The 14,163-nt window shown below is 40.1% G+C and overlaps 1 protein-coding gene across 2 annotated transcripts in view; it reads right to left on the minus strand.

The window, feature by feature from the left end:
- Positions 1 to 11,299, minus strand: part of LOC106869825 (suppressor of fused homolog) — a 55,850-nt gene extending 44,551 nt beyond the window's left edge. The window contains exon 1 of one of the 2 annotated variants that reach the window (XM_089342359.1): positions 10,719 to 11,299. In XM_089342359.1, coding sequence (XP_089198485.1) covers positions 10,719 to 10,906 — 188 coding nt within the window. In that variant the 5' untranslated portion in view covers positions 10,907 to 11,299. The remainder of the gene's footprint in view (positions 1 to 10,718) is intronic. The other variant, XM_089342360.1, reaches the window with a different exon arrangement.
- Positions 11,300 to 14,163: the final 2,864 nt, after the last annotated feature.

Below are 14,163 nucleotides of genomic sequence, written 5' to 3' on the forward strand. Positions count from 1 at the left end.
CAGAAGGCTGCACCAGGCTCCAATCTGATCTGGATGCCCTTCCTAACGCCAACCACTCTGAGAGTGTAGTGGGTGCTTTTACGTGCCACCGGCACGAGGGCCAGTCACATGGTACTGGCAATGGCCACGCTCAAAAAGGTGTTTTTTACATGCCACCTGCATGGGAGCCAGTCCAGCAGCACTGGTAACGACCTCGCTCGAATGATTTTCTAACGTGCCACCAGCACAAGTGCTAGAAGGCAACGCTGGTAATGATTACGCTCAAATGGTGCTATTTACGGGCCACTAGCATGGAAGCCAGACAGCTGCTCTGGCAATGAACACGCTTGGACAGTGCTGTTATATATATATATATATATATATATGTAGTGGCTTCATGAAGGCACAGCATGGATTTGATCCTCGATCACCAAATTTCACTTAACAGTTCAGCAGCACCTTTCTCACGGTAAAACAATAGTTTTTCTGTGAGTGACAGCAGTTACATTTTCCAGATGCTAAGCAGAATAATGTCTTTGCCACTTGACCCTTCTAACCCACCAAAATCTAGAATAGAGATAACAGACCGCCAATGAAATCTAATGAACTCTGTAAGCCAAAGTGAGTTGGTGAGAACCGAGTCTGGCTGACCAGCTGAACAAAATGCTGTCTCTAAAGGAAAAGGCACAAAGGGTCAACTATGGTAACTCACCAACGAAGCAGTTGTTTCACCCCACCACTCTTACTTTCAGCAACTCACTTTCTTTTCTCTGTAAGATTACCATATCTCTCTATATACACTACTATGAGTTCATGTACACACATACCGACCAAAATTAACTCTTTTTACCTTGCATGCTTTTCCATTTACTAGTTATACATATCAACACATTGTAGTTTTGGATATATACAAAGTAACAGTAAATAAATATTTCTTTACAACTTCAATCAATGTTCTTCTTCCATATATATATATATATGCATATACGGGTACAGGATGTCACCAACTGTGCAAACAACATAAAATACGTAAATAAACGAGTTAGATACATAAACAAGAAGAGAAACAAATGGAAAACAGGACAAGTAAACATAGAGAAAAGACCCTTTATATATATATATAAAACTTATATATATATATATATATATATATATATAAGTTTTTAAACTTTATTTTTCTGACGCGACTTTGTCTACCTTTGTATCTTTCTCCCCCTCTCGTTCTTCCATCTGTTGTTCTCCGCCTCTCTCCTTCTCTACTATATCTCTTTTTTTTCTCCCTGTCTCTCTTTACTCACCTATCTTCTACTTCATCCCCCTTTTTTTCTCCCTCTACCACTCTTTCTCCTCACCCATCGCTGGTCACGTGTCCGGCTACTTATCTTTCTTTCATATCTTCGTTTTCACGAAGCTAGCACGAACAATTCTTCGTCTCCTTTTTAGTTCATTGCTTTACAGCGTTCAGCACATATATTTTTTTCCCGTTTGGCCGTATAGCCTTCTTGTTTGTTCTCACTGTTTCGTTTTCCTGTTTTGTTTTCTGTCCGCCACTACATTCCTCCACGTTACAAATTTAATTTGAATTAAATTAAATTTAAATTTAATTTGTGGTCTGTGGGAAGAGCTATTTTAACGATGCGTCCTGCCCTAACTCTTCGAAACGCCAGTGTTGAATGGTGGCAGCTGATGAAGGAAATTTTCTCTATGTGGCCTGTCTGTTTTCTGTACTTGTTTATCATTTTGTCTACGTTTTGTTTGCAATGTCCTGTACCCAGATATGCATCTATATATACAGGTAGATGTAAGTATGTACATATGCATATACTCATTTATTATATATATATATATATATATATATATATATATATATATATATATATATATATATATATATATATATCAGCATGGCTCTGTGGAACCACAAGGTTCTAGGTTCAGTCTTATTGCATGGCAGTTTGAGCAAGTGTCTTCTACTATAGTCTCAGGCTGACTAAAGCCTTGTGAATGGATTTGGTAGATGGAAATTGAAAGAAGCTTTAAGGATATCACGAAAGGCCTGATTGGAGGTCCAGCCTTCTGAGTTCTTTTACAGGGCTTAGAAAAACTGCTGCAATAAGTGTGTGCATTTGAGAGGGAAATATGTTGAGTGAAAGCATAATTAACTGATCCTTCTGTATTTTGTTTCACCCAAAGCCAGGAACTTTTCAGCACCCTCTTGTATATGTGTGTGCATCTGTGTCTTTGTGTGTGTTTGTTCCACACCACTACTTGAGTACTAGTGTTGGTGTGTTTATGTCCCTGTAATTTAGTGATTTGGCAAAAGAGACCAACAGAATAAGTGCCAAGCTTATAAAAAAATAAGTACTGGCATCAATTTGACTAAAATTCTTTAAGGTGGTGCCCCAGCATGGCTGCAGTCTAACGACTGAAACAAGTAAAAGAAAGATATGCATGAAATTTTATGTTGTTGCATGGAGAAAATTATGAAACTGCAACCACATAGAAATATTAAATCTTCATTTGCCTCCCACAGTTGATTGTTATATACTCCTTGTAGAAATATTGATATCAAATTCTAGCACAAGGCCAGCAATTGCAGGGGAGTGGGTAAGTCAATTACTGACATTTATTTTATCAGCTCCAAAAGGGTGAAAAGCAAAGTTGACTTTGGTGGAATTTGAACTCAGAATGCAAAGATGGACGAAATGCCACTAAGCATCTTGCTCGGTGCAGCAACAATTCTGCCAGCTCGCTGCCTTTATTCCTTGTAGAAATATCAGGTTGTATATCCTGGATTTTCAAATGCATGGGTGTATTAGATTACATCACAATTCCAGATGGCCAGTTGAAGCATTTACTATAAGTTCTGTTTGATTCTCTGAATCCAACTTTCTATCTTTCTGCTTTATTTGTACATTTTCTATATGTATATATATGTAATACACACACACACATATATAAATAATTGAGATTCAGTTGAATCAGGTACTTAAGTTGAAGCACCAAGTCAGTCCGGTATTATCTGCACAGCTCGAAGTAAGGTGAATAAAATTAGTGTGCCTCATGCCTTTCTTGGAAGTGTAGTCTATCCTTAGCTAGAATAGCAACAACTCTGTTAAAGTATTTGAGAAAAATTATATTAATGTGTCCAACTGATTAAAATTCTATTTATTTGTGCAGCTGATGATAGCTCTCTCTCTCTCTCTATATATATATATATATATATATTCGCCATGATAGATCGCTGACCACTACATTCATATATTTTTTTCTCTCCTTGTTTCTTTCTGTGTTCCTTTCTGTTAAAGAGCGTAGGCTTGAAATGTTAAAGACTTTCTCTATTCTCGAGTGTTATACTAATACATCCATTTGTTGTTTACACCACTTGTCTTCGTCTGTTGTTTTTTTCGTAAATTCTCCCCTATATATATATATCATCATCATCATCATCATCATCATCGTTTAACGTCCGCTTTCCATGCTAGCATGGGTTGGACGATTTGACTGAGGACTGGTGAAACCGGATGGCAACACCAGGCTCCAGTCTGATTTGGCAGAGTTTCTACAGCTGGATGCCCTTCCTAACGCCAACCACTCAGAGAGTGTAGTGGGTGCTTTTACGTGTCACCCGCACGAAAACGGCCACGCTCGAAATGGTGTCTTTTATGTGCCACCCGCACAAGCCAGTCCAGGGGCACTGGCAACGATCTCGCTCGAAAATCCTACAGGAGCCAGTCAGGCGGTACTGGCAACGGCCACGCTCAAAATGGTGCATCTCATGTGCCACCCGCACAAGAACCAGTCCAGGGGCACTGGCAACGATCTTACTTGGCTTGCCGGGTCTTCTCACGCACAGCCCATTTCCAAAGGTCTCGGTCCGTAGTCATCGCCTCGGTGAGGCCCAATGTACAAAGGTCTTGCCTCACCACCTCAGCCCAGGTCTTCCTGGGTCTACCTCTTCCACGGGTTCCCTCAACTGTTAGGGTGTGGCACTTTTTCACGCAGCTATCCTCCTCCATTCTCACCACATGTCCATACCAGCGCAATCGTCTCTCTTGCACGCCACAACTGATGCTTCTAATGTTCAGCTTTTCTCTCAAGATACTTACACTCTGACGGGTATTCACATTGACATTACACATCCAACGGAGCATACTGGCTTAATTCCTTGCGAGCTTACGTATGTCCTCAGCAGTTACAGCCCATGTTTCACTGCCATGTAGCATGGTTGTTCGTACGCATGCGTCATACAGTCTGCCTTTTACTCTGAGTGAGAGTCCCTTTGTCGCCAGCAGGGGTAAGAGCTCTCTAAACTTTGCCCAGGCTATTCTTATTCTAGCAGCTACACTTTCAGCGCACCCACCCCCACTACTAACTTGGTCGCCCAGATAGCGGAAGCTATCGACTACCTCTAGTTTTTCACCCTGGAATGAGATAGAAGTTGTTTCCTGTTTGTTTGCAGTCTTTATTGCACCTGAATATCTATATATATAAAGATGAGAATGTGTGTCTGTGAGTCAAATGACTGAAACAAGTAAAAGAATAAAAGAATGTATGTATGTACATTCATTCTTTCTAATACACTTTACTCAAAATGTGAGATAGTAGAAATAATCCAATATTAAAAATTTAAGTTGACCATAAGAGTAAGTGACCAATATCAAATTCCAACACACTATCTGGGTAGTATTTGACCTGAAGACAATGCAAATGTTTTTCAGTGTGATAACCCAATGACACACACTAATGTTTTTATTACTGTCCCCTCCTTGATTTTGGCCATAGCTTATCCCTTGTATTGTAAGGCTCACCTCCTCTAATTTTTCTATTCCTTCTTCTTTTCCTTTTCTTCCCTTTAGTCCTTCTTTTCCAACTCATCACTTCGCTTCCTCTTTTCTCTTTATCTCTCTTCCCTCACACCTAATACTTATTGCCTCTCTTTGTTTCCCTCCCCATGCCTGTACCATTGTTTCAGTGTTCTGCTAGGTTAACCAGAACAAAATGACTCTGTCAAGGGTAGCATTCTCTAGGTTGTTCAATTTTTCTCAACCAGATCACTGGGCTGATTGAGTAAACCAATCAATGATGAACCTACCTCAAATAAAATAGATCGATAGCAACATTTTCCTTTTAAGCAAAATATGTACCTAATTCAATAAAATTTTGAAGATTCCTCAGATTACTATGTATAAAATGCAAAATATTTAAATTTTTGTAGATGAGGTAGGCATAATTCACCAAGGATCAGTCCTCAGCCCCTTTTGTTCATTATAGTCCTCCAGGAAATAACAGAGGAATTCAAGACTGGCTTCCCCTGGGAGCTACTCTACACTGATGACCTTGCTCTAATAGCTGAGTCACTACCAGAACTAGAGAAGAAGTTCCAGGTGTGGAAGCAAGGTCAAGAATTGAAGGGCCTTAGGGTTAACCTAGCAAAAACCAAAGTTTAAGTAAGTAGGAAGGCAGACGAGTCACAAATCCCCTCAGGTAGATGGCCCTGCTCAATCTGTAGAAAAGGCGTAGGCAGAAACTCCATAAGATGTACCTCGTGTAAGCGCTCAAAGCAAGGTTAACTGGGAAGATAGTTTTTGTCTGTGGAAGATGCACAGGTGCAATAAACACTGAAAATGTACAGAAAACAGATTCCATCACATGCCAGGGGGAAAAACTAGAAATTGTTGATAGCCTCCATTACGTAGGTGACCAAGTCAGTAGTTGGGGTGGATGCTCCGAGAGCATAGTGCCTAGAATAAGAGTAGCCTGGGCAAAGTTCAGAGAGCTCCTACCTTTGCTGGTAACAAAGGGCCTCCTCGCTCAGAGTGAAATGTAGACTGTATAATGCCTGTGTGTGAACAGCCATGCTACATGGCAGTGAAACATGGGCCATGACTGCTGAGGACATGGATAGGCTTGAAAGAAATGAAGCTAATATGCTCCACTGGATGTGTAATGTCAGTGTGCATACACGAAAGAGTGCAAGCACCCTGAGAGAAAAGTTGGACATAAGAAGCATCGAATGTGGTGTGCAAGAAAGACGACTGCGCTGGTATAGTCATGTGTTACGTATTGATGAGGACAGCTGTGTGAGGATGTGTCACACCCTAACTGTGGAAGGAACCTGTAGAAGAGGTAGACCCAGGAAGATATGGGATGAGGTGGTGAAGCATGACCTTCGAACATTGGGCCTCACAGAGGCAGTGACAGGAGACTGAGACCTTTGGATATACGCTATGATTGAGAAGACCCAGCAACTAAAGTGAGATCGCAGCCATGGCTGATGCCAGTGTTGCATGTCCGGCCCATTTAAGATTACCCTTGACGTGTCAGGTGATATGATATGCTTGAGAAGACTTGTTGAGTCAAGTAAAACCAAAATCATAGCTGTGGCCAGTGCCCCTGACTGGTTCCCATTCCGTAAAATGCATCTTCTGAACGTGGTCAATGCCAGTATCTCCCGACTGGCTTCTGTGCCGGTGGCATGTAATAAACATCATCTGAACATGGTCAATGCTAGGTCTGGCTGAGTAGCTCCCATGCCGGTGGCACGTAAAAAGCACCATCTGAATGTGGCCGATACCAGTACCCCCTAATTGGCTCCCATGCCAGTGACACGTAAAAAGCACTATCAGAACATGATCAATGCCAGGACTGCCTGACTGGCTCCTGTGCCAATGGCATGTAAAAAGCACCATCCAAACATGGCTGATGCTAGTACCCACTGACAGGCTCCGGTGCTGGTGGCACGTAAAAAGCACTATCCTAACATGATCGATGCCAGGCTCACCTAACTGGCTCCTGTGCCAGTGGCATGTAAAAAGCACCCGCTACACCCTCGGACTCGCTGGCGTTAGGAAGGGCATCCAGCTGTAGAAACATTGCCAGATCAGATTGGAGTCTGGTGCAGCTGCTGGCTCTCCAGACCTCAGTCAAACCATCCAACCCATGCCAGCATGGAAAACGGGACGCTAAACGATGATGATGATGATGATGATGATATATATATATATATATATATATGTGTGTGTGTGTGTGTGTGTTATATTACAGGAACGAATATCTCAAGTCATTTAGAATAGTTTAATTTGGGTAATGTGAATTTGAAGTGTTACAGCCATTTCTGGAATAGCCCAAGCAGTAGGTTAGTATGTCCATACACTGGGTATTCCATCATCAGAGACAAGGGATGAATATTTTAGACAGGGAAAATTTATAGTTTACAAGGAATAAAATTCACAGTTTATAAGGAATAAAATAGAAGAATAAAGAGTAAAGGTAGTTAGAAGAATAACGTTCACAATTCATCTTTTTCCAGAGGATATAGATGTGTGGACATATTAACCTACCACTTGGGTTATCCCAGAAATGGCTGTAAGACTTCAAATTCACCTTACCCTAATTAAATTATTCTAAATGATTTGAGATACTTGTTCTGTCTTGGTCTTGATTTTTTCCTCTAATATACTATATACCTGCTATAATGGAACCCTAATACGGATCCCTAGATCCAGCCTTAGCTGTGATCTTGGAACCTAATGGTCGACCAACTATAGCATTTACTCAGCGTATCTATTTGCTTAGATCACAAGTGAACTAAACCCGTTATATTCTATATACATATATATTCATGTATATATACACACATATACACTATATATATATATATATATTCATGTATATATACACACATATACACTATATATATATATATATATATATATATATATATATATATATATATATATATATGTGTGTGTGTGTGTGTGTATACTACATATATATTATATATACAAAGTGTTTGGGCTAAATTTGACAGTTTGCATGAAAAGAAAAGAAAACACAATATCTCATGCAGAAATAAAAGTATTTAAAAAAAAATCAAAATATATCAATTAGATATTGGCAGGGAGATGACAGTTTACTCCGAGTAGTTGCCCACAGCTTTCATCATGGCCTCAGGACAGCTCTGGAACTTGGCACATGCATTCCTCACTGTCTTCCAGGGAAGATTATCAAACACCTCCTTGATCTTCACGACCAGTTTGGCAGAGTGGTTGGTGTCTTTTTCAGCCATGCCCCACACATAGTAATCCATTGGTTTATAGTCAGGGGAATTAGGAGGACAGAAATTGGGGCTGGTGAAGTTGTAGAAATTCTCTGAGAACCACTTCTGACTCTTTACAGAAGTATGGCAAGGAATCAAATCTTGTTGCCACACATATTGCCTTCCAGCAGCAACCTTCTTCAGCCAGGGATTCACTAGTCTCCAGCAGCTTCACAATATGCCTGAATTGAGCATAAGGCCCTGTTCAATTATGTGGGGATGGATTCCAGCATACAGATGCAGTCAGAGTGCTTGCTGTGTCCCTTACTGTCAGTCACAGCTTCATAGTCTACATTGCAGCTGTCCATGTTACATCTTAAGCCTTTACAGCAGTCATGATGTCAATATTTTGATACTAGGCAGGAATCATTAATACAGGTAACTCTTTTCCAATATTTAGATGATTTTCAGTCCTCCATGTCAGCTAACTTTTCTCAACTACAACTTCAATCTTTATGTTCTCCAATGCCATTGACTGTTTACCAATACATCAATCTGTTATTGAAAAAAGGAGACAAAAATTCATCAAATTTAGCCCGAATACCCTGTGAGGTGGGTTAAAAAGTTCATAAGCTGACTATGGAGGAGTGATTCTAGAGCTGTGAAATCTTGTATGCATTAATTTCTACTCCTCTTATTAATAACTGCGCTGTTTATTTTCAGGTAAATTGATATCTGACTGTTCAAAGAACATTTCAAAGTAACTAGTAGTGACTTTTTTTGAAAATTGACAAAGTTTGTTATCATGACGTTATCAAGTATCTTCAGAAAAGGGTTTAGCTCCCAATGACTTTCATGCTGACATGGTTGCTATATTAGGGGATGATGCTCCAGCTTTATTAACAGTGCAAAAGTAGGCAGCTGGTTTCATAAGGGAAAGGGAGAGTCTTGACGATGACCCAAAGTCTAGATGTCCTGCAACTGCCATCGCTGTGGAAAACATTGATCATGTTCACTACATGTTGATGGATGATAAGTGAATGACTATAAATTAAATAGGTAAAGCTATTGGTACATCCTGTGAGAGAGTTGAGAATATACTGCACAATGAACTTGGCATGGAGAAGGATTCTGTTTGGTGGGCACCACGTCTTCTGACACCTAATCAAAAGTGCACCAGGCTGATCACATGATAGGGAAAATCTGACTTTGTTTGAGACAGATCCAGCTGGTTTTCTTGAACGTTTCCTAAACCAGGATGAGTTTTGGCTTCATCACTTTGAGTCAGAGACAAAAGGACAATCCATGCTGTGGAAATATCCCTCCTAACCTGATCCAAAGAAGGCTAAGGTCGTTTAATCTGCAGATAAGCTGATGGTCTTAGTATTTTTGGATGCAATAGGCATTGAGTTTATTGACTATCTTCAAAAGGGCCACACTACCAATGGAGAGTACTATGCCAACTTGCTGAGGCAGTTATGAAAGGCTATCAAAACCAAACACTCAGGAAAACTGACAAAAGGGTTGTTGTTTCATCACGACAATGCTCCAGCACACAAGTCTTTGGTTTCAATGACTGCTGTGCATGGCTGTGGATTTGAACTGGTTGAGCACCCTCCCTATTCTCTTGATTTGGCCCCATCTGCTTATCTTCTGTTCCCCAACTTAAAAACTCTTGGCTGGGAAGCAGTATTGCAGTTATGACGATGTCATATCTGCTGTTGATAAATTTTTGGATCAACAAGATGAAAGCTTCTTGACTAGTGGGATCCAAGCACTGCAACACCAATGGAAGAAGTGTGTGGACTATGTTGCAAAATAAACTTTATTTGTTCACATTCCATGAGAGTATCTTGGTCAGCCTATGAACTTTTCAGCCAACCCTTTGTACACATATTATATAAGCTACATATGACTGCATCTGGTAGTGGGACCCTGATTTGGGAGTGCCAGCGTTTTGAGGGGTGTGGAATCACCCCTTAGTCACTATTGGTCCCAGGTCTGATCTAACCTGAAGAAGTAGCACCCTGCCAGGTTTCCAGTTATGAGTTAATTAAAATGTCACAGAATTGCCTTCAGAAGATCACTCACAGTTCCCTAATGAATCTAGGGCCGATGAAGCCCTTCAACTCTTTAGCTGCTCATCTAAGAGAAGATAACTCTATACAATTCTTTCATCCTGATAACAAATGAACTACGAGTGGCACCAAATGAAGGAGAGTGGAATTGACTCTGCACAAACAATGTCTACTATAATAATATTCATCATGCAGGTTGTTCAGCAAACCAAGATACCAGTATCAACACCAACACCTACACCATTTCACTCTCTTCACGAATCGAGTGACGATAGAGAAAGAGTTAATGAGAACCGGTTGAGGATGCTACTGGAAGTCTTCAGCTTTGACTCTGCATACAGGTGGGCATAGGGCGAAAGTCAAGTTAGACAGCAATAGGCGAAACAAAATATATTTTGTTAAAATAATGATTATGAATTAAATATCTATCTAATCTAATTTAATTACAACGCAAAACATCACTAATTTTCTTGGGGTCTAATGCTTTACTAAATAATTTTATATACAATTAACTATAAATATTAGGATGGAGGATGATAATGGTTAGAGGATGTGGAAATTAGTGTCCTATGACTAAGGGAAGTGCTATATATGTATGTATGTGTGTGTGCTCAGCTTACCAAAACTTCTGCAAGGCAGCAGCTTGCAAAGGAGATGGCTGGTCTGGGTAAAGCTGGCTACACGCCGTATCAATTGCCAACAGTCCATCATAATGTGGATCTAAGACACATCTGTTATCCACATTATCTTTCTCAGTATCCATTTCAGCTGTGTTAGTTCGTTGCTCCATCTCTCCTACTATAAACATACATATATAATATGTATATATATATATACGTATATTCTGTTGTTTTTCTGAGGTTCGATCTCTCTTTATAAAGGAGGATAAATAGAGATGGAACGTAAGCTTACTGGAGCTTAATACACACAACACCTTCTCTGCACGTCACTTCCGCTGGCCACTGTTGTTGCTTCATGTATTAGCGTAAGATGACGAAGATAATCGTTTCTAATTTAGGCACAAGGCCAAATTTTGGAGAGGGGTTTTAGTTGAAACTATCGACCACAGTACTAGCATTTTATTCTATCAAACCCAAAAGGATGAAAGACAAAGTTGACCTCCAGAGGATTTGAACTCAGAACGTGAAGAGCCGGAAGAAATATCCCGAGGCATTTTGCCTGACGCTCTAACGCTTCTGCCAATCCTCCAGCTTAGGACGAGGATGAAGATAATGACATCATCGTTAGTAACCTGACATCATTTCTATTTTCATCGATTCGGTTAAAGAAAACACGCACAAATATAAACCAGCGACGGAGCCTCGAACTATTAGAAATAGTAGCCAAAATGAAGGTGGATATAGAGCTAAACATCAACAAAATAACATATCCGCACTTTTGTAGTATAATAGAGTTTAACTGTTATGTTTTTACGCGATGTTTCGCTTCAGGGCAATGTGCAATTACTTCAACATGTATCAATTATTAAAATAAGAAATGTCCTATTATCTGCGATAATAACACTGCTGGGAGATAAAAACAAAAATCTATCATAATGACGTTTCATATCGCCTTATGAAGCATTTATTTGTTTCACTTTATTCGGATAACCAAGACTACTTTTGCATGTTCCCGGTTTCAGGATTTTTTAAAACTCTCAAACCCGCACTCCCTAAAGCGAAATATATGTGTGTGTGTGTGTGTGTGTGTGTATATATATATATATCTACAAAATTAATCTTGAAATTTTGTAGTTATATATGTAATGCGTGACAGTATGTATGTGTGTGCACGCCCACAAATTTTTTTCACCTTAAATTCCGATATGATCGAAATTTATACCATCTGAAAGGAGCTTGTTGAAAATTTCATTAAAAAATACTGATTTTTCTTAAAGTTATGAGGAAACAAAGTCAGGTGGGGGCACTTGTGTAAACATGCTGTATGTTATTCAGTTTATTTCAAGATTTCTTGCCAATAGAGAAAGAGCCAGTTTCTAACCTAGATCCAAGGCTCCTTTGTTGGAATTCCAACATTAATGTATGTATGTATGCATGTATGTATGTATATGAATGTTTTTCTCTGTGTGTGTGGGTATGTATATGAATATGTTTGTGTATGTGCGACCGCGCGCACACACACCTCACTCTTAAAAACATGTACAGACATGGCTGTGTGGTTAATAGGTTCACTACTCAAGCATCTACTCTGGATTCAATCTATGTCACCCTGGGCACCGGTTTTCTTCTATTGTCTCCAGCTGATCCATAGTTTGCGTGTGGAATATCTAAGTTAGAAGCCGGTTGTAGGCGATATTAATCATCGAGGAAGCTTGAAAAACTGGTGTTTTGTGAACGAAATAATTTTACGATATCCCTTTTTCAACATGTTCATGATACTCCTTTGTCAGATCTATTTACATTTGGGGGTAAAAACGAGACAGAAAAAACAAAAAAGCAAAAACAATCTACAAATTCCTGTAAAACCGACGTTCAAAGTAGATACATCAATGAAACTGGCCATTTAACAAAACCTGCACCAAACCCCAATGACATTTACGAAAGTGACTGTAAGGAGTAGGTGCTCCTTTACTAAGCCGCTCGCGACGGCAGATCCCAATGTGTCCTTGAAACCGTATGATTGCCGCTTGCTCCTCTCCCGCGATGCCATAGACATAGCAGTCAAGGTGGGTTTCTGATCAGAAGAATTATGAGACCTAGGTATTACCGTACACAAACTGTCCTCTCTTCATTATGTAGGACTTGTACCTGTACCATACAGCTGATGGTAAACAACTCCATCACCTTGGTTGCTCTTATTGAAACTTAGGGATAGTGGTGCTATGGATGACTTGTCTCTGACAAAGACTTCTAGTTCTTTTTCGATCCAGAACAAAGAACCGGCATCAACTGCTGTGATTGGCAGTTAGAACACGACATGTGTCTTCGTTGGAATCAGCCATATTGATGCTGTCGATATGTCTGTCTAAGAAAATAGAAATTTGGTGCACTCTGTGCAACATTATGTACAATCGTCTTCCATTTAGGCCCACTAAAGTTTGTTCACAAAAAACTCGTCTCACTTTAGGCTTCTACTAACCCAGAGAGAATGTTAAGAGAGATATGATCAGTTAAAACATCTTTCTGGTAAATACGTGTCCGCACTGAATATTTGTGTATGTTTTTGTGTAACATTAGCTACTTGTATGAGAATGATCGAATTGAATTATTAGCAGTATGTATGTGCGTCAAAATGTATGTCCTCAAGGATCTTGAATGCAGAACACGATAAGTGTGCATCTAAGAATTAATACAAAGGTGCTGAGTGAAAAACTGGGCAGAAAAGGAATCAAATGTTAGCAAGAAAGGATCTACATTGGTATTGAATATGTGATGCGTATGGATGAGGACAACTGTATAAAGAAGTGCCGATCACTTAATGTGATTGGAACTTGTGGAAGAGGGCGACCCAGGAAGATATGGAATGAAGTGATGAAGGTTGACTTCAAGACCTTGAGCCTGACGGAGGAGATTACCGAAGGACCGGGATCTCTGGCGATATGCAATTCTCAAAAAGGTAACTGCACTCCTCAGCTAAACTGAGTTCTGGAAGCGCTAAGTGTTGTGCTCTCCACCCCACGTTACAGTGACTTATACCCCTTCCATGCATTATGCCTGCTTCCCCCCGGCTCATACAGACCACCCAACCATGTCATCGCTTTCTCTTGTCCTCCTTCTGTCAACTGTATCCGCATTACTATTCTTACCGCTCGTCTCATCCCCTCCACTCTCTCCTGTATCCCTCTTCTCAACTCATCCACCTTTCAACCCTACCCATTTTTGCAGTCTCCCTTCCCCACCGTATACAATCTTGCAAACCACCCACTCAAACTTCTACTCATCTTGACACCACATTGCCTTTATCTATTTCTTTGTAGCTGTTACCGATCATTTTCTCTTGGCTCTCTCTCATCTATTAAATGTGAGTAGCCACGCAGATCCTTTACGAGAACCTGCTCTGACCCCACTCCCTTCACATAGTTTAACCCCTCGTCCTCTTGCATGG

This window comes from Octopus bimaculoides, chromosome 25 (genome assembly GCF_046866305.1).
Source record: "Octopus bimaculoides isolate indiv1 chromosome 25, ASM4686630v1, whole genome shotgun sequence".
Taxonomy (NCBI): domain Eukaryota; kingdom Metazoa; phylum Mollusca; class Cephalopoda; order Octopoda; family Octopodidae; genus Octopus; species Octopus bimaculoides.